We start from the raw sequence: 20282 nt of genomic DNA on the forward strand, positions 1-20282 counted from the left end.
CTGTGCTTTTCCCCATGATCTTCGCATGTCATCCAAAGACCAAATGCCAAATGAATCTGTATTGATAGCATACTTCTCATGGATGTCAGCAGCAGTCAACTTCAAACATCAAGCTGTGTCCAGATATTCACTGAGATTTTTCATCATATACTCCACTTCAACATCTGGAGGTTCATTCCTCCCTTCTCAGTAGTCGGCCTTGCGGAAACATTAATTCTACTCCATAAGCTTAAGCAGTTTATTAAGACAGAATGAAGATGTTACAGAAAGATGTTTCACATGGCCAGTTCAGTGTCTGTCTGTGTCTTGCATTTTTTGTTTTTCCATTGCAGTCAAGGATTTTTATAAAATAGAGTTGTTAAAAAAAAACATGGGAATTCATCACCTTGTGAGGACATTTGGTCCCCACCAGGTAAGGTATACCTGGACCACACACACACACAGACACGCACACACACACACACACACAGACTAACACACAGACATAGTGACAAGCACTCACACACACACTCTTCCGTAGCAATCATTCACCTTGCTGCTACCAGCCCTCCTAGACTCCTATGAATATGAATGCCTGCTGATGGTTTTTTTTCACAGGGATAAAATGAAAATGTTACAAAATTCATGGATCATCATCATTCTGCCAGGGCTGCAGAATCACTCTGGATTTGCTCCAGGGGACAGCATTTGGACTGAACGGTGTTTCATAGATGGAACGTTCATTATACACACCAACGTAACTTATATAATGTGCAGGCAGATTGACCATCTCTGCCTCAACTGACCATCAGTTTAAAAAGCATAAAATGTACCACCAGTCCAAATTTTAAAGACACAAACTGAACTTTTCAGGGGCAACACGATCAAAGGTGTTTCTTTGTCCCTCAAATACTAAGAACTAAGCTACACAGGGCTCCGGCCCCCCAGGACTGCAGTTTGTCATCCCTGCACTAGACAAAGCCTCCTTGCTTGAACACTAGCAGCAACAAATCCCCAGCTTAATGAAATCCTGGCCTTTTAGAGCCTGGACTTAAAATACATAAGAGAGAGAGATAGAATACCGCTTCTTTCAAAAAGATTTATGACCCAAAGGTCATAAAGGTCACGGGTCAAAAGTTCACTGGATGGGCGGTTCTGGGGCGTGACGTCACCTGGCTGTGACGTTGGGATAGGGGTTTATTTGTATATAGTTTATTTATTTATTATAATTATTATAATTTAATTATTTATTATAATTTAATTATTTATTATAATGTAATTATTATTATTTTATATTGAGTAGAGTGCTTATGAGTGTGTTGTTTTGTCTGCATCCACCGGGTGCCGAGCAGGGGACTGAGCAGGGGGGTTAAGGTCTCAAACACTGGGTCTGAGTGGGGGTGGGTTACCTGATGGAGTGTGAGCGTACGCTGTACCACCGTGGTAAGGTCCGTGGCTTTGGAGAATCTGTAGAAAAGGGCTCTGAGAGAGCGATGCTGTGTCTGGTGCGGTACCGTGGTAAGGTCCCGTGGCTTTGGATAATCCGCAAAGGACTCGGAGAGAGCGATGCCGGAGAGCTGAGAGTTGTGCTGCGCGAGACTGAAAGAAATCCTGTGAGAATGACCAAGTTGGAGCTAAGAATGAGAGGAGGAGCTGGGTCTGACGTCCAGTAAAAAACGCTTAGCAGTAGTTTGACCATCTGTGTGTGTGTGTGTGTGTGTGTGTGAAAGCCGACACCCCCCTGCAGCAGTAGCAGTTTGGCCTTGTGTTTTTCCTCATGCAACCTATGTACATCCCGATAGGTCAAATCCCGGTCAAACTGTAATTTGGGGCACAGATCAAGTTTGACACTTTGTATTTCAGTAAATTTTGTTAAAAGTTTTGTCTTTTCCCCCCGACTCCCCGCCACACATCAAGTTTGACATTTTGTATTTCAGTAAATTTTGTCTTTTCCCCCCGACTCCCCCCATACCGTCTACGCAGTTAAAACGTACATCGAAATAGACAACAGATAAAACTTGACAGGACGTATATTTCTCCTTAAAGAATCCTAAAAAGTAAGCAACCGGTGAAATTTTTATTACCTTGAGAAGGGTCCCCCTCCTTTGGTAAAGAGACACAAGTACCCCACACCCCGTATCATCAAGGCATTGCCCTACTGGAAAGAGAAAACTACATGGGACCTGCATAGAGTAAGTATATTATTTCTTTTACGCGTGTTTTATGATATTTTACGCGTGTTTTATGATAAACACAATACAATAAAATAACTTAAAATAATTATTTTATTTTTAGAGATTCAGCTATTTTGGGTTTGTTTTTTTTTCTCTACGGGAGACACTGCGGATAGAAAACTCCATATAGTGAGTATATTATTTCTTTTATACATATGATAAACGCTATACATTAAAAATAACTTATTCTAATAATAGGTATTCTCTATTATTTTATGTACAAGAGAGACGGCACGGACCGGTCAAGAGAAAATCTACGCAAGACCTGAATCAGCAGGTATGGATGGAGCAACACCCCCCCTCCTATACCTGAAGCGCTATTAAATGAAATAGACAACATCAACAACGCTAATAATGATGAAAATGATGCGGTTTACTTTGCTCAACACGACTCGCCACCCGCAGCGTCTGGTGAAGCGACGGCCCAAGAGCCCTGTTTGCTACCATCCTTAGAGACATTATTAATAACCTTCCGGTGCTGATAGGGTCGGCACCGACCCATTTTTAAGTTTAACATGCATAAAAGCACCACATATATTTGTGCATACTCTTAAAACAAAAGGCTCCATATTGAACCTTTTAGCTTGGTACATATATGACACTCCTTGGACATTCTCAATTAAAAGAAATGGCACCTTTTTGAAGGCAATGGTTATATTTCCTCTGGTTAGAACCCCTATAGTTCTATATAGCACACCCAAGAACCTTTTTTTTCGAAATATATACTGCATCAAAGTTTTTTGACTTTGTCAGGAATCTCTATTTAAACTAAATAAATTAAAACAAAATCAAGGTAAGGCATCCCCACACATGTAAGGTAAGATAAGACCAGTTCAGTTTATTTATATAATTCTCTAGAGGTTTATTTTATCATTATTTTTTATTGAAAACGAGAGGAATGCTGTCAAAAGAAAGGTCCAGAAAGCCACACCAAAAATATTAAAACCAATCTTTTCATGGATAAGGAAGCCTAACAAGGTAACCAAGAAGTAAGAAACAAATTGGATGATAAATAATTGTTTTGAGGGTATCTTATGGCTGATGTACTGTAAGACACGTGCTGCTTGACACCGACCCGTCTAACATAAGAGACAGGAACAGAAAGCTAACATAGGCCGAAGGTTAAGCGTGTTAAATGAAAGGCAGCGGGATAATTCCCCATAATGCCGCACTATAACAAAATCAAACGCGACGTGAAAACGTTTAATAGACCTCAATAAAAATGTCAGGGACGTCTACGACAAACGCAGATTGTTGCCTAGTGGGGAAACTGCCTTTTGGATACCGAAATGTAAAACTAGCAGCATCGCAAAAAGGGTGTTGTAAGTCTTTAAAAATATTTCATCGAATGAATTTGTTAGTGTAACATGAAAGTGTTTCAAAGATGTACAGATGTTTTAAAATGTAATATGAAAGTTTTTCAAAGTAAGATGTACAGATGTTTTAAAATGTAACATGAAAGTTTTTCAAAGTAAGATGTACAGATGTTTTAAAATGTAACATGAAAGTTTTTCAAAGTAAGATGTACAGATGTTTTAAAAAATGTAACATGAAAGTTTTTCAAAGTAAGATGTACAGATGCTTTAAAAATGTTCGGGTGTTTTATTTTCTAGACGCGTTGTACAAAAACGGTTTGTTATGTGTACGCAGCGCAAGCATGTTTGTACAAAGTTTTATGCATTCATTTTGCGAATCAGTTTTGAAATCTAATATGAACGTGGCTTTTATTTTACAAAAACAAAGTTGCAAAAAATTTGTAGGCTCTTTATCAAAGCAGATTTTGTTAATATAACATGAAGTTTTTTTTTATTATTTTCAAAGTTGCACAAGGGTTTTAAAATGTAACATGTACACGTGTGTTTTATTTTTCAAACTTGTACAAAAACGTGTGTGTACATTTATCAAATGAGTTTTAAAATGCAACATGTACAGGTATTTTATTATTCAAAATAAAAGTTGTACATACATTTTGTTATATGTATGCAGCACGGTCATGTTTTTAAAATGTGCTAATATTTGCGGGATGGTGGGAATAAAGCGTATTTAAAAGGGGTACCTCTCGTGGAATCTACCAATCTTTAGCAGCTTTTGAACCCTGAGCCACACGGGGACTGGGGTTTTTAACCGTGAGACTCGACACCTAGCTACGCATTAGATCCTTACTTCAGCAATGGTCCCCATGTACCCAGTGTAGGGTCAGGTCCATCGCAAGAGAATGTCTCCGCCGTGAAAGAACGATCCACCAGCATTTTGTGTATCAACGAATCTGTAATCATTCTTTCCATTCATTATATGCTGAGTTTTCCAAAATTGTTTTTTAGCTGAAGCATCAAAAGCTGTAACTTCGAGTGCACCTGGTTTAATAGCATTTTATTTATAACAGTAGGAGCTTGTAAACTGCATTTAGCGGTCGCATGAAAACACATTAAAAACTTTGAAGAATAAAGCTTTAGTTATTTTTAATAAAGACGGCTTTCTAGTAAATGGTTTTCCTACAAGGTGACCCCGCGGCCTATACTTAAGACATCCGGGCGCCTGATTTGAGATGTTTACTGAGGACGGTATGTTAAGTTAACAGTGGTGACTGAGCTGCACCGTGTTTGACTCTTAATGAAACTTAGACCTAATTCAACAGAACCAGTCGTCATCCACTTTGCAGTGAGATTTCTGTGCGAAATGTGAACAAAGATTCATTTTCTTACTTTACCACTTATCGGATAACAAGGGAAATGGCAGCGGCAATAACCTACACAGTTATTTGTTCCTTCCATATGTATATATATAGCACCGCAGAACGTTTTGCACTTTTTTGCACTATTTGTTTATTGTTTGTTGTGTGTTCTACATGCATGTTTGCACTGGAGGATCTGCTTTTTATTCTCATTGTACATGAGTATAGTGACAATAAAAAGGCATTTCATTCATTCATAATATGTCGGACACAATGGCTCTGAGCACCAGGGAGTCCGCCGTGAGGCGCACGAGCTGCTAGCTGATGTAATGCTGCGAACGGTCGGGGCTCTGACATTCTTAAGGTGCGGCTATCTATCCCCGAGACACTTTAGCCAGGAGCGTGTATATTTGCGCTTATTAATGCTGCAGTGTCAGGGTTTTGCTGACTCTTATAGAAAGCTGGCTAGCAATAACATTTTTAGCTGGTCTTTTTCATTTAGTACATACACGGTTTAGAAGAAAACCTAATCACCATTAAAAAAAATAAATAAATAAACGTACAAAACTATTGAAATCCCCCAGAAGCATGTGCATATTTTTCTGGTTTGCATGTTGTGTGTGTGTGTGTGTGTGTGTGTGTGTGTGTGTGTGTGTGGTTACCTAAGCACAGTCGGCCTAGTGTTTGATAGGTGATGGAGAAGCGTACGGTCGTGGGGACAATAAAGTACATGCGCCTATGCCAACATGTGTTTAAGTATAGCGACAAACATGGACGCTTTCTTTAACGTAAAACAGTTAAAGGCTCATACGGTTTTGTTTACATTTTTATTTTTTTAATTTCAAGTAGCCTCTAATCACCTTACATTATAGTTCTGATTTACTGTAGTCACCAATCAGAGTATTTTAAAACAATGGCACTGAAATGTCACCACATGTTAAAGCTAACAAAGTAACATGATTATATCAGCGGAACAAACCAGTCGCCGGTACGTATAGACAGATCATGTGTTGCTCAACAATCGACAGCATTTTGAAATCTATTTGTATTTAGACAAATATATTGGGAATAAAGCGTTGTGTTTTAAAAGGCAGACATTGAGGTCGAATTTAAATTGGTCACAATTGTATTGTTTTCCGCAGCTAGAAGTGTCGGCTGAGGTTGATTTTAATTGGCATGTCAGTTTAGGATTCTTGCAGTAGAAGTTATGTAGTGAATTGCGGTACTCTGAAATTAAGTGATATGTGTATTAGAATCGTGAAGCGTCATCTTCCTTTGTTTTAGGTTCACCCCGGGCATTTTATGAATTGTAATGTAATATCAGACAGTGTGTGATGAATTTCTGAAGGCCTGTTATAGGCCTATATGACAATTTCGTGGAAACGTCTCATGGAAAAATGTAGTCTGCAAGAATCCTAAACTGACATGCCAATTAAAATCAACCTCAGCCGACACTTCTAGCTGCGGAAAACAATACAATTGTGACCAATTTAAATTCGACCTCAATGTCTGCCTTTTAAAACACAACGCTTTATTCCCAATATATTTGTCTAAATACAAATAGATTTCAAAATGCTGTCGATTGTTGAGCAACACATGATCTGTCTATACGTACCGGCGACTGGTTTGTTCCGCTGATATAATCATGTTACTTTGTTAGCTTTAACATGTGGTGACATTTCAGTGCCATTGTTTTAAAATACTCTGATTGGTGACTACAGTAAATCAGAACTATAATGTAAGGTGATTAGAGGCTACTTGAAATTAAAAAAATAAAAATGTAAACAAAACCGTATGAGCCTTTAACTGTTTTACGTTAAAGAAAGCGTCCATGTTTGTCGCTATACTTAAACACATGTTGGCATAGGCGCATGTACTTTATTGTCCCCACGACCGTACGCTTCTCCATCACCTATCAAACACTAGGCCGACTGTGCTTAGGTAACCACACACACACACACACACACACACACACACACACACAACATGCAAACCAGAAAAATATGCACATGCTTCTGGGGGATTTCAATAGTTTTGTACGTTTATTTATTTATTTTTTTTAATGGTGATTAGGTTTTCTTCTAAACCGTGTATGTACTAAATGAAAAAGACCAGCTAAAAATGTTATTGCTAGCCAGCTTTCTATAAGAGTCAGCAAAACCCTGACACTGCAGCATTAATAAGCGCAAATATACACGCTCCTGGCTAAAGTGTCTCGGGGATAGATAGCCGCACCTTAAGAATGTCAGAGCCCCGACCGTTCGCAGCATTACATCAGCTAGCAGCTCGTGCGCCTCACGGCGGACTCCCTGGTGCTCAGAGCCATTGTGTCCGACATATTATGAATGAATGAAATGCCTTTTTATTGTCACTATACTCATGTACAATGAGAATAAAAAGCAGATCCTCCAGTGCAAACATGCATGTAGAACACACAACAAACAATAAACAAATAGTGCAAAAAAGTGCAAAACGTTCTGCGGTGCTATATATATACATATGGAAGGAACAAATAACTGTGTAGGTTATTGCCGCTGCCATTTCCCTTGTTATCCGATAAGTGGTAAAGTAAGAAAATGAATCTTTGTTCACATTTCGCACAGAAATCTCACTGCAAAGTGGATGACGACTGGTTCTGTTGAATTAGGTCTAAGTTTCATTAAGAGTCAAACACGGTGCAGCTCAGTCACCACTGTTAACTTAACATACCGTCCTCAGTAAACATCTCAAATCAGGCGCCCGGATGTCTTAAGTATAGGCCGCGGGGTCACCTTGTAGGAAAACCATTTACTAGAAAGCCGTCTTTATTAAAAATAACTAAAGCTTTATTCTTCAAAGTTTTTAATGTGTTTTCATGCGACCGCTAAATGCAGTTTACAAGCTCCTACTGTTATAAATAAAATGCTATTAAACCAGGTGCACTCGAAGTTACAGCTTTTGATGCTTCAGCTAAAAAACAATTTTGGAAAACTCAGCATATAATGAATGGAAAGAATGATTACAGATTCGTTGATACACAAAATGCTGGTGGATCGTTCTTTCACGGCGGAGACATTCTCTTGCGATGGACCTGACCCTACACTGGGTACATGGGGACCATTGCTGAAGTAAGGATCTAATGCGTAGCTAGGTGTCGAGTCTCACGGTTAAAAACCCCAGTCCCCGTGTGGCTCAGGGTTCAAAAGCTGCTAAAGATTGGTAGATTCCACGAGAGGTACCCCTTTTAAATACGCTTTATTCCCACCATCCCGCAAATATTAGCACATTTTAAAAACATGACCGTGCTGCATACATATAACAAAATGTATGTACAACTTTTATTTTGAATAATAAAATACCTGTACATGTTGCATTTTAAAACTCATTTGATAAATGTACACACACGTTTTTGTACAAGTTTGAAAAATAAAACACACGTGTACATGTTACATTTTAAAACCCTTGTGCAACTTTGAAAATAATAAAAAAAAACTTCATGTTATATTAACAAAATCTGCTTTGATAAAGAGCCTACAAATTTTTTGCAACTTTGTTTTTGTAAAATAAAAGCCACGTTCATATTAGATTTCAAAACTGATTCGCAAAATGAATGCATAAAACTTTGTACAAACATGCTTGCGCTGCGTACACATAACAAACCGTTTTTGTACAACGCGTCTAGAAAATAAAACACCCGAACATTTTTAAAGCATCTGTACATCTTACTTTGAAAAACTTTCATGTTACATTTTTTAAAACATCTGTACATCTTACTTTGAAAAACTTTCATGTTACATTTTAAAACATCTGTACATCTTACTTTGAAAAACTTTCATGTTACATTTTAAAACATCTGTACATCTTACTTTGAAAAACTTTCATATTACATTTTAAAACATCTGTACATCTTTGAAACACTTTCATGTTACACTAACAAATTCATTCGATGAAATATTTTTAAAGACTTACAACACCCTTTTTGCGATGCTGCTAGTTTTACATTTCGGTATCCAAAAGGCAGTTTCCCCACTAGGCAACAATCTGCGTTTGTCGTAGACGTCCCTGACATTTTTATTGAGGTCTATTAAACGTTTTCACGTCGCGTTTGATTTTGTTATAGTGCGGCATTATGGGGAATTATCCCGCTGCCTTTCATTTAACACGCTTAACCTTCGGCCTATGTTAGCTTTCTGTTCCTGTCTCTTATGTTAGACGGGTCGGTGTCAAGCAGCACGTGTCTTACAGTACATCAGCCATAAGATACCCTCAAAACAATTATTTATCATCCAATTTGTTTCTTACTTCTTGGTTACCTTGTTAGGCTTCCTTATCCATGAAAAGATTGGTTTTAATATTTTTGGTGTGGCTTTCTGGACCTTTCTTTTGACAGCATTCCTCTCGTTTTCAATAAAAAATAATGATAAAATAAACCTCTAGAGAATTATATAAATAAACTGAACTGGTCTTATCTTACCTTACATGTGTGGGGATGCCTTACCTTGATTTTGTTTTAATTTATTTAGTTTAAATAGAGATTCCTGACAAAGTCAAAAAACTTTGATGCAGTATATATTTCGAAAAAAAAGGTTCTTGGGTGTGCTATATAGAACTATAGGGGTTCTAACCAGAGGAAATATAACCATTGCCTTCAAAAAGGTGCCATTTCTTTTAATTGAGAATGTCCAAGGAGTGTCATATATGTACCAAGCTAAAAGGTTCAATATGGAGCCTTTTGTTTTAAGAGTATGCACAAATATATGTGGTGCTTTTATGCATGTTAAACTTAAAAATGGGTCGGTGCCGACCCTATCAGCACCGGAAGGTTATTAATAATGTCTCTAAGGATGGTAGCAAACAGGGCTCTTGGGCCGTCGCTTCACCAGACGCTGCGGGTGGCGAGTCGTGTTGAGCAAAGTAAACCGCATCATTTTCATCATTATTAGCGTTGTTGATGTTGTCTATTTCATTTAATAGCGCTTCAGGTATAGGAGGGGGGGTGTTGCTCCATCCATACCTGCTGATTCAGGTCTTGCGTAGATTTTCTCTTGACCGGTCCGTGCCGTCTCTCTTGTACATAAAATAATAGAGAATACCTATTATTAGAATAAGTTATTTTTAATGTATAGCGTTTATCATATGTATAAAAGAAATAATATACTCACTATATGGAGTTTTCTATCCGCAGTGTCTCCCGTAGAGAAAAAAAAACAAACCCAAAATAGCTGAATCTCTAAAAATAAAATAATTATTTTAAGTTATTTTATTGTATTGTGTTTATCATAAAACACGCGTAAAATATCATAAAACACGCGTAAAAGAAATAATATACTTACTCTATGCAGGTCCCATGTAGTTTTCTCTTTCCAGTAGGGCAATGCCTTGATGATACGGGGTGTGGGGTACTTGTGTCTCTTTACCAAAGGAGGGGGACCCTTCTCAAGGTAATAAAAATTTCACCGGTTGCTTACTTTTTAGGATTCTTTAAGGAGAAATATACGTCCTGTCAAGTTTTATCTGTTGTCTATTTCGATGTACGTTTTAACTGCGTAGACGGTATGGGGGGAGTCGGGGGGAAAAGACAAAATTTACTGAAATACAAAATGTCAAACTTGATGTGTGGCGGGGAGTCGGGGGGAAAAGACAAAACTTTTAACAAAATTTACTGAAATACAAAGTGTCAAACTTGATCTGTGCCCCAAATTACAGTTTGACCGGGATTTGACCTATCGGGATGTACATAGGTTGCATGAGGAAAAACACAAGGCCAAACTGCTACTGCTGCAGGGGGGTGTCGGCTTTCACACACACACACACACACACACACACACAGATGGTCAAACTACTGCTAAGCGTTTTTTACTGGACGTCAGACCCAGCTCCTCCTCTCATTCTTAGCTCCAACTTGGTCATTCTCACAGGATTTCTTTCAGTCTCGCGCAGCACAACTCTCAGCTCTCCGGCATCGCTCTCTCCGAGTCCTTTGCGGATTATCCAAAGCCACGGGACCTTACCACGGTACCGCACCAGACACAGCATCGCTCTCTCAGAGCCCTTTTCTACAGATTCTCCAAAGCCACGGACCTTACCACGGTGGTACAGCGTACGCTCACACTCCATCAGGTAACCCACCCCCACTCAGACCCAGTGTTTGAGACCTTAACCCCCCTGCTCAGTCCCCTGCTCGGCACCCGGTGGATGCAGACAAAACAACACACTCATAAGCACTCTACTCAATATAAAATAATAATAATTACATTATAATAAATAATTAAATTATAATAAATAATTAAATTATAATAATTATAATAAATAAATAAACTATATACAAATAAACCCCTATCCCAACGTCACAGCCAGGTGACGTCACGCCCCAGAACCGCCCATCCAGTGAACTTTTGACCCGTGACCTTTATGACCTTTGGGTCATAAATCTTTTTGAAAGAAGCGGTATTCTATCTCTCTCTTACATAGATTGTAAGAGTCTAAAAGTCACCCAGTAAATTACACATCTCTTTCAAACAGGTCTTCAGTATTGGTCTTCTCCAGAAAGGAGGGCCTTCGAGTACCCAGGGACTTTTTTTAGTAGCCTACAGAAACAGAAGACTAAACAATTCAATTAAAAAAACTTTATTTATCCCCGAGGGCAAATTAAAGGCACACAGGACAGTTGAACAATAAAGTGCAACAGTATTTACAGTATTTAGACTAGTATTTAAACAGGTGATTTACTGTCATTGCACTAAATATTGCATATATCCTAATCCAGTTATTGCACTTTTAGACTTTTAGTCCAACATTAATAAAGCTATATATCTTGTTAAAGTAACATCAACTATCAATCATTTTCTTTTGTATAAGGGACGTTCCAGGGCTCTCAAGTTTCACCCAAAGTTTGGAGTGAGATTACATCTGTTAGGGCTGGATCGTGTGTCTAACTGTGAATGTGTGAGACTTCAGAGCCCTGCCTACCACATTCGTCCGATGTTGCTCTTCCACTCCCACCTTGTCTGCACTCTGTTTGTGTGTGCATCCATGTAATAATGTGCTTGTAGTGGGATCACATCTGACTTATTTTGGAATTGACATGGAGACACCAAAAAGCTATTTTCTGATTGGCTGGTTGGTGGCTATTAACTCTATATAATTTGGGACAGTTATGAACTCTGCAGAAAACTCTGCTCTATATGCCTGCGCCTTGTCCAGTAATTCTACATAACAGAACAACTTGGTGGGTGTTATTTTTTACTTATCAGCATGAGAAATACAAGATGTGGCATGTGAGCTGGTGGAACTGCATGTGTATCGTGAGCAGTTCGTGAAACTTGAGAGCCCTGGGACCTTCAGTCAATGCAGACCGAGTGACTGCCTCAGGTCCTGCAGGAGAAAACCACTCCATAAATCAGAAAACGTTCAATAAAATAGATAGAATAATTTGTGCCCTCCTTATTGTCTGTGCAAATCTGCTGAATGTTTACATTAAGCTGTGCAACTTGAACATGCTAAGGTGGGTAACTGAGAGGACTTTCATTACAGATAGACTTGGAAATGGATACAGAGAAAAAGGTTAGATGACTGGGAGTGACAGAGAACATTAGTTTGGTGATAACTTATGTAATCATATTTACAGTCTCTGACCCAATGTTATCTATGAAAGTCCTGTGCAAATCAAACAAGGATTTGTCTCCTTGCCAAAACAATTGTGAAACATATTAGAAAATATATTGTTATTTATTCTGCAGTGGTTAAGCTGTTATGGATAATGTAATCAAGGATATACAGACGGTCCTCTACTTACGAACTTTCATACATACGAACGAAGAGGACTGCAAGTACAAATTGTGTTCCTTGGGCTCCCGTTTCCTGTCCGCAACATCCGTTTTTTTTTCTGTACGCCAGTTCCGCCTACTACGACTTCTGACTGCTACTCCCGCTACTCAGCAGCGTAGCATGCATACTCCCAGCATCCCAGTTCTTTGTACTTGTATATACCATTAAAATAATGTTAAATAACGATTTACAAACATTTCAAGTTACGGACAACCGTTTGGAACATAACTCTTTCGTAAGTAGAGGAGCGTCTGTATAAAGAACACACTATACTATTTAGGGTAAATATCTAAATTAATACTGTGACATTACTCAGCGGAGGAACACCTCAAACATTTTCAACATCGATAATTTCACTCCTTGACAAAATTGTCTGCAAGAGTTTGGGTGTTTTTTTGGGTGTCTTGGACTTTTATCATTGCAGTTGGCAGATGTGTTTCATCTGATAGCTTCTCTGAAGAGCTGAACATGAATAAACTCACAAACAAACTTACATTTCCAACAACTCCAGTGCTGAGCTGCACTTATATTTGCCTTGCTGAAGGATGTTCTGACACTGGGCTCTCATTGCAATGGCGTTTGTTTGTAAACGTTATGAAACAGGCCAAGTTCACCCAGAATGCGCCATTTGCTAGGGTTTCATGCAACTAAGCTTGGCTTAATTGTATGTTGCTTTGGAAGAAAGCATATGTTAAATACATTTAAATGTTAAAAAGATGGTGGTGGTTGATCTGAATTACCTTTAAAATGTAGAGCATGCCCTGCCACTGGGTTTTCAACCTCATCAATTTCTGGGTTTCATAAAACACCGAGAACTGGTGCACAGCCACCTACGTTAACATACGTAGCTGACTCAACTCAAGATTACAGTCATATGTTACTTAATCATGTGGGGACATTCTGAGAAAAGCATTGGTAGGCAATTTTGTCATTATGAGAACATCGCAGAGCAGGATTCCCCAATTCTGGTCTTGGAGGGTCAGAATCCAACACAGTTTGCAGATTTGCCTGTTCAAACACACCAAATGGTGAAAGAATGGGTCATCCTGAAGAGCTCAGTGCATTCAAGCATGGTACTGTCATACGATGCCGTCTTTACAAAAAGTTCATAAAATTTCTTCCCTGGTAGATATTCTACGGTCACCGGTAAGTGATATTATTACAAAGAGGAAGTGTTTAGGAACAACAGAAACTCGTAAAGACCACGTAAAGTAACAGAGTGGGGTCATCCAGTGTTGAGGCGCATAGTTTGTAAATGTCACTAATGCTCTGTTGACTCAATAACTACAGAGTTCCAAACTTACCCTGGCATTAATCACAGCACAAAAACTGCACTGGGAGCTTCATGGAATGGGCTTCCATGGCCAAGCATCTGCATGCAAGCTTCACATCATCAAATGCAATGCCAAGCATTGGATGGAGTGGTGTAAAGCACAATGCCACTCAATTCTGGAGCAGTGGAAACATGTTCTGTTGGAGTGACGAGTCACGCTTCTCTGTCTGACAGTCTGATGGATGAGTCTGGGTTTGGTGGATGCTAGGAGAACATTACCTGTCTGACTGCATTGTGCCAACTGTAAAGTTTGGTGGAGGAGGGATAATGGTATGGGGCTGTTTTTCAGGGGTTGAGGCAGACCCCTCAGTTCTAGTAAGGGAAACTTATTGATTCAGCAAACCAAGACAATTTTGACAATTCTATGCTTCCAACTTTGTGGGAACAGTTTGCGGAAGGTCCTTTTCTGTTCCAGCATGACTGTGCTCCAGTGCACAAAGCAAGGGCCTTAAAGACAAGTTTGGGCGAGTTTGCTGTGGAAGAACTTAAATATCCTACACAGAGCCCTGACCTAAATCTGTTAGCACTAACAGCCTTGATTCCCTCCCCCCCCCTCCCCCAACAGGAACTTCTACTACATCACACTACTGCGTGACCCTGTGTCACGTTACCTGAGTGAATGGAAGCACGTGCAACGTGGTGCCACCTGGAAGACATCACTTCACATGTGCGACGGGCGCTCACCCACGCAGGATGAGCTGCCCACCTGCTACCAGGGAGATGATTGGTCGGATGTAGCTCTATCTGAGTTCATGGACTGCCCCTCAAATCTGGCCAACAACCGACAGGTGCGGATGCTTGCCGACCTCAGTCTAGTGGGCTGCTACAACCTGTCCTCCATGAACGAGAGTGAGCGGAGCCGGACCCTGCTGAGCAGCGCCAAGACCAACCTGAAGAACATGGCCTTCTATGGGCTCACCGAGTTCCAGCGCAAGACGCAATACCTGTTCGAGCGAACGTTCCACCTGCGCTTCATCTCGGCCTTCACGCAGATCAACAGCACACGAGCGGCCTCCGTCAATGTGGCCAAGGACATACATCGCCGCATTGAAGCCCTCAACAGCCTCGACATGCAGCTGTACGACTTCGCCAAGGACCTCTTCCTGCAGCGTGTCCAGTTTTCCCAGCAGCAGGAGCGCCATGAGGAGCGCCTCCGGAGGCATCAGGAACGGTGCCGGCCAAGGGAGCATCGGGCCATCCTCTCACGGCACCGCTGGGAGGAAGAGGAGGCCGCCACCCCCCTGGATTATGGCAGCCAGGTGGTGCGCTGGTAAGAGGCACATGTCCCTACATGGCGAGCAGATTACTCCCTCTCCAGTGTAGGTCACGACCCCCCTGCCTTCCCCTCCCCGTATCTCATGTCCTCTTGCCCTCTAATCCATTTAAGTTCCACTTGTCCTCTGCCACATTTGCCGCCTGCTGCTGATCCTGGCAAAAGTTCAAAGCAAATATTTCTGAATTGATTTTTTTTAAAAACTGATTTGACTTATACAATGGCACTGTTGAATTCTCAAATCTGATTGGTCAGAAGGGTGTTCGATTAATTTTCTATACCTGCATAGCGCCAGCCACGCAAATCATAGTAGTCAATCAATGTGTGGTTATAATCTTTAATTCCAGAAGTTGAACACAACCTTATTACCTGAAATCAAAGTTTTGATGGTGTTGTACTTAGTTTTAATAAGGACACAACTGTGTTACAGCTGATCAATAAGGACCAACCATCATCATTTACTGTAACCAGGTAGGGTTATTTGCAGTGAAAAGCAGTGCATGATTTTCCACTGGAAAGAAAGGCAGGTCAAAAAGGATCGCATGCATGGAGCTGGAACAGTGCAGCTTTCCGCCCCCATCTTTCAATGTTGAAAAACGTGCAAGGTTTGCTTTTTCCAGACTGTGCTTTAACTTCTTTTTATAAGTATAAATCTGCATTCTGATGTCTCTTTAATGTAAAATGAAAAAGTCATGTTTTTTTCTCATTACCAATTTTATCATCCATTATCTTGTAACTGAAAATAAATTGCTGACATGCAAAATAAAGACTTTCTTTGTTGTTCTGAAGTCAAAAAAAAATTAAATTAAAAAATTAATAAATAAATAAATAATCAGGTGTTGTCTTGTTTACCAAGACAGGTGGGTGTTCCTAGGAAGCTTGTGTTGAAACAGCTTGCTGTCATTGGCAGTATGAAGGCCAGCAGTCCCTGAGCCTTCAGCACAGCCATTCTGGTAGGGGTGCCGCGCTGCAAGAGGCCCAAGGAGTCTGTCCACATTGGGAGGGGCATGAGAGAGCTCTTAAGGAGATCACAGGCTTCGAGATAATTTAGCTCACTTAAATTGAGAAGTGAAAACATCTCATTACAAGAGTTAAGAGTCAGACCTTTTACAGAAGATAATATTAAGAGAAAGGTCACAGGTACACCAGCGTGGTCCCCATCTGAGGGACAGCAGCTTGCCTCTCAGCATGTATCAGCCGCTCCCCACACCAGTGCTGGTCACAAACTGACAGCTATGTTCGCCTGAATCCCTCATCCTGGTTCCTCACAGTCCAGGTCAGTAAGAAGTCTGCTCTTTGAGCAGCGGAGGTAAATATCCTTTTCTTTAAACACATCTTGGTTGCGTGACAATGCAGGCACTCACATGAGATTCTGCTGATATTATTTTCACCATTTCTAGGAATGGGAAATCACTATTACCAGTCATTAAGTAAGCACAAAAGAAAATTACATTTTTGTAACAAGTACACTATTCAAACTATGTTCACATTACTATTTCCACCTGAAATTTCTCATACCTCATTTGCATTGTAGATCATGATCTTTTGGCCTGCAAAATACAAAAAATACTAACATTGAATATAAGTAATATTAATCATAATAATATAGCTATAATTTTCAGGCAGTCAAGCCTGTGTATCCTTGAAACAGATCAGATGGTTGCTGTCAACTCATTCGGACTGTAGACAATTCTGTTAACCACCTGGAGGTTATCTTCTCATCAGGTCTCCCATTCTCCACCAGTACAGCATTCACTTTCTGGAAGATAAGAGGTAAGTCATTTCAACATTAAACCACTAGTGGGAGCTACTCTACCACTGTCTTACCTGCATATTCAGAGAATATAAGTATATGCTTATATGCTCAATGACCATCTGAGGTGCAAATTCTGAAACACTTTCTGCCTTTGTACGGCTCAATCTACTCTGTCTACAGGCAGAGGGCAACATAAAAAAGACAATATCCACGGACAGTTTAGGGGCTCTCTCAGCAGCCTTACAGCAGAGCTCCAATTACCTTTCAGTTTCCTTGCTCAAAGGTACAGCAGTTGAAGCCTTCAGGATTTGGACTGTGAAGCTTGTGGATCCATGCCCCTGGACACCACTACAGCCGAACCTATGTGTCACTGTATTTTGCCATTATTCCAAGTGCCGCACTTCCAGTACAACTTTCCAGACCAGTTTGACCCTTAAGCCCACATGGCTGCAGACAAGCCTAAAATGCAGAGAAGCCTGTGTCATCCGTTCCCCAGGTCACACGAGACTTGGGCTGAAACAATATCTCAAGCACTTAACTAAGATATTTGGCAAATTGCTGCAATCAGAATCTTTTTCTACCTAGTGTCTGTGAAACACTTTGAAGAATGCATTGCTTTATATGTATAACCATGAAATATCCAGAGACAACACAAGCACTTTCTATTGTATTCATTAGGGCATTAAGAGGGTCCTCTATACAATAAATATTAAATTAATGATGCTCCCAATTGACAGGGACCTAATTGATGCCTCTCTTACATTTTCAGATCAGCTGTTCGAAGCTGAAGCCTCTTCAGCCAGCGTTTCTTGAATCAGAAGCCTACACACAGTATGAAATTGAGTTTATGTTGTGTCTGAACTGAACTTCATATAACGCAAATATCTAAAAATAGCCAAATAAATAATTATTTAAAGGGACATTACATGGAATGTTCCTTTAAATAGGAAATTCTATCATTCATTTAGCAAATTCATCAATACAATTAGCCCTCCATGAATCACCTCCTTATCGTGGTGGAGCAGTTTTTGTGCTTCTGTGGTCCTAGAAGCTATGGTGTTGGTAGGGTTTCCCAAGGCAAAGTGGCCCTTGGTGAGCAGCCAGAGTAAATGCAGTTCAAATAGACTCCCACGATGACTACAATAAATGACCATGTTACAACGTCTGGACTGGGGAGACCAGGGTCTCTGGGTCCTGAAGCCAGGCCAGGGTGGAGCTCGAGTGCCTGGTGGCCAGGCCTCCACCCATGAGTCTCAGCTGGGCATAGCCTGAAGAAATAACGTGGGTCCGCCCTCCTGTGGGCCCACCACCTGCAGGGGGAGCCGTGGGGATCAGGTGCAATGTAGAATGCAGGGGCCTCAGCTGACCGATTGTCAGCTACCAAAACTAGCTCTAGGTACATGGAATGTAACCTGTCTGGTGGGAAATGAGTCTGAGCTGGTGTGGGAAGTAGAGAGCTGAGAATGAGGTGGTCAGGATGAGGATCAGCACCTCCAAGTCTGAGGCCATGGTTCTGTAAAAGGGTGGATTACCCTTTTCTGGTGGGGGATGAGTTGCTGCTTTAAGCAGAGGAATTTAAGTATCTTGGGTTCTTGTTCACGAGTGAGGGAAGAAAGGAGCGGGAGATCAGCAGACAGATTGGTGCAGTGTTGGCTGTAATGCGGACACTGTACCATTCTGTTTAGGTGAAGAGGGAACTAAGCCGGAAGGCAAAGCTCTCTGTTAACTGGTTGATCTACGTTCCTACCCTCACCTACAGTCATGAACTATGGGTAGTGACCGTAAGAATGAGATCGCGAATACAAGCGGCCGAAATGAATTTCCTCCACAGGGTGGCTGAGCTCAGCCTTAGAGACAGGGTGAGGAGGTCAGACATTTGGGAGGGGCTCAAAGTAGGGCTGCTGCTCCTCCGCATCGAAAGGAGCCAGTTGAGGTGGTTTGGGCATCTATCTAGGATGCCTCCTGGATGGCTCCCTGCACTCTGGGAGGTGTTTTGGGTATGTCCAACAGGAGGAGGCCCTGGGGCAGACCCAGGACATGCTGGAGAGATTAAATCTCTGGGCTGGCTTGGGAACGCCTTGGTATTCCACCGGAGGAGCTGGAGGAGGTGGCTGGGCATCCCTGCTTAGACTGCTACCCCTGCGACCCGACCCCAGATAAACAGAAGAAAACGGATGGATAGATGGACTGATACAATTAAAGGGGCAGGTGATACAATATATAGTGTAAAATAATGTTGTCAGGGTCAGCACCTGTTTGTCCTAGTCGTTCGTGTCTTCTCCCTGTTTGGCCAGCAGGTGTCGCTGGCCATCCTGTCCTCCCCATTGTTAGTCTTTAGTGTTTCCCCTGCTTCCCTGATGGCCACATAGCTCAATGAGCTGAGCATGTGGCTACCTGTCAACTCCTCACTCATATGTTAAAATCCTGCTGCCTCTGTTTTTGTATTTTTTGTAGATTTTGTTTCCTAGTGTTTCATTTGTATGAGTTTTCTAGTTCCTGTGTCTTGTGATTTGTATTTGGTTTCATGCTTTGTGCCCGTGGTTGTGTTTTACCCGTCTGTTATTCTCCTAGTATTAGATTCTGTTTCATAGTTCCTCTGTTAGTTTGAGTTCCTCGAGTTAATTATTAGTTTCCCCTGTTGCCTGTTCTTGTAACTGAACCTTGTGTGTTTCCTGATTGCTCGTTGTCCTGTGCCCTCCCTAATTGGATGATTGTTTCATGTCTCACTCCTTGCGTCATTACCCGTTTTAGTTTCTGTATTTGAATTCCTGTCTTAGTTCATTTCCTGAGTTGGTCATTGATGTATGTCAGTTGTGTATTTCAGTTGTTTTCAGAATGTTAGGAATTACCCTGTGTTTAATTTTTGTACTTCTTGCCTTCCTGCCCACCTGCCCACCTGCCTGCTCCTTGTTACACTGACCCTTTGTAGTTAGTCTTTATTTTTCCTCTTTTTAGTTTTGACTCCTCGCAGTCCTTTTTGTTTTGTAGTGATCCCTGTATTTTCTGTTCAGTTGATAAACCCCTGTTTTGAGGAGCTGCCAGTGGATCATCCACCTTCCTTCCTTCCTGTCTGGACCATGCCTTGCCCCTGTGCCAGAACCCCCGGGTTCATGACAAAAGTGACAACAGAATAATTTAGGTCTTGTGCAACTTGCAATCCCATGTTTCAGATCTGATTGTTGAAGTTTAATCACTGTCAGGACACAAGTGGGATCCAAGGACTGGTTGCA

General features: G+C 40.9%; 1 protein-coding gene and 2 long non-coding RNA genes across 7 annotated transcripts in view; 2 read left to right on the forward strand and 1 right to left on the reverse strand.

Annotated features, from left to right (window-relative positions):
- The window catches only part of LOC111859661 (heparan-sulfate 6-O-sulfotransferase 3-B-like), a 28020-nt gene extending 12006 nt beyond the window's left edge, over positions 1-16014 (forward strand). For all 3 annotated transcript variants that reach the window (XM_023842531.2, XM_023842532.2, XM_072700049.1), the window contains one exon: positions 14589-16014. In XM_023842531.2, coding sequence (XP_023698299.1) covers positions 14589-15297 — 709 coding nt within the window. In that variant the 3' untranslated portion in view covers positions 15298-16014. The remainder of the gene's footprint in view (positions 1-14588) is intronic.
- Positions 1360-4188, forward strand: LOC140578550 (uncharacterized). Of its 2 annotated transcripts, XR_011982820.1 has the most exons (3): positions 1360-2171; positions 2275-2342; positions 2438-4188. It is a non-coding gene; the product is annotated as an uncharacterized lncRNA (long non-coding RNA). The 2 variants fall into 2 exon arrangements; XR_011982819.1 differs by having other exon boundaries at positions 1360-2342.
- Positions 8180-11012, reverse strand: LOC140578549 (uncharacterized). Of its 2 annotated transcripts, XR_011982818.1 has the most exons (3): positions 10197-11012; positions 10026-10093; positions 8180-9930 (listed from the first exon to the last, which is right to left on the reverse strand). It is a non-coding gene; the product is annotated as an uncharacterized lncRNA (long non-coding RNA). The 2 variants fall into 2 exon arrangements; XR_011982817.1 differs by having other exon boundaries at positions 10026-11012.
- Positions 16015-20282: the final 4268 nt, after the last annotated feature.

Source organism: Paramormyrops kingsleyae, chromosome 1 (genome assembly GCF_048594095.1).
Source record: "Paramormyrops kingsleyae isolate MSU_618 chromosome 1, PKINGS_0.4, whole genome shotgun sequence".
Lineage (NCBI taxonomy): Eukaryota > Metazoa > Chordata > Actinopteri > Osteoglossiformes > Mormyridae > Paramormyrops > Paramormyrops kingsleyae.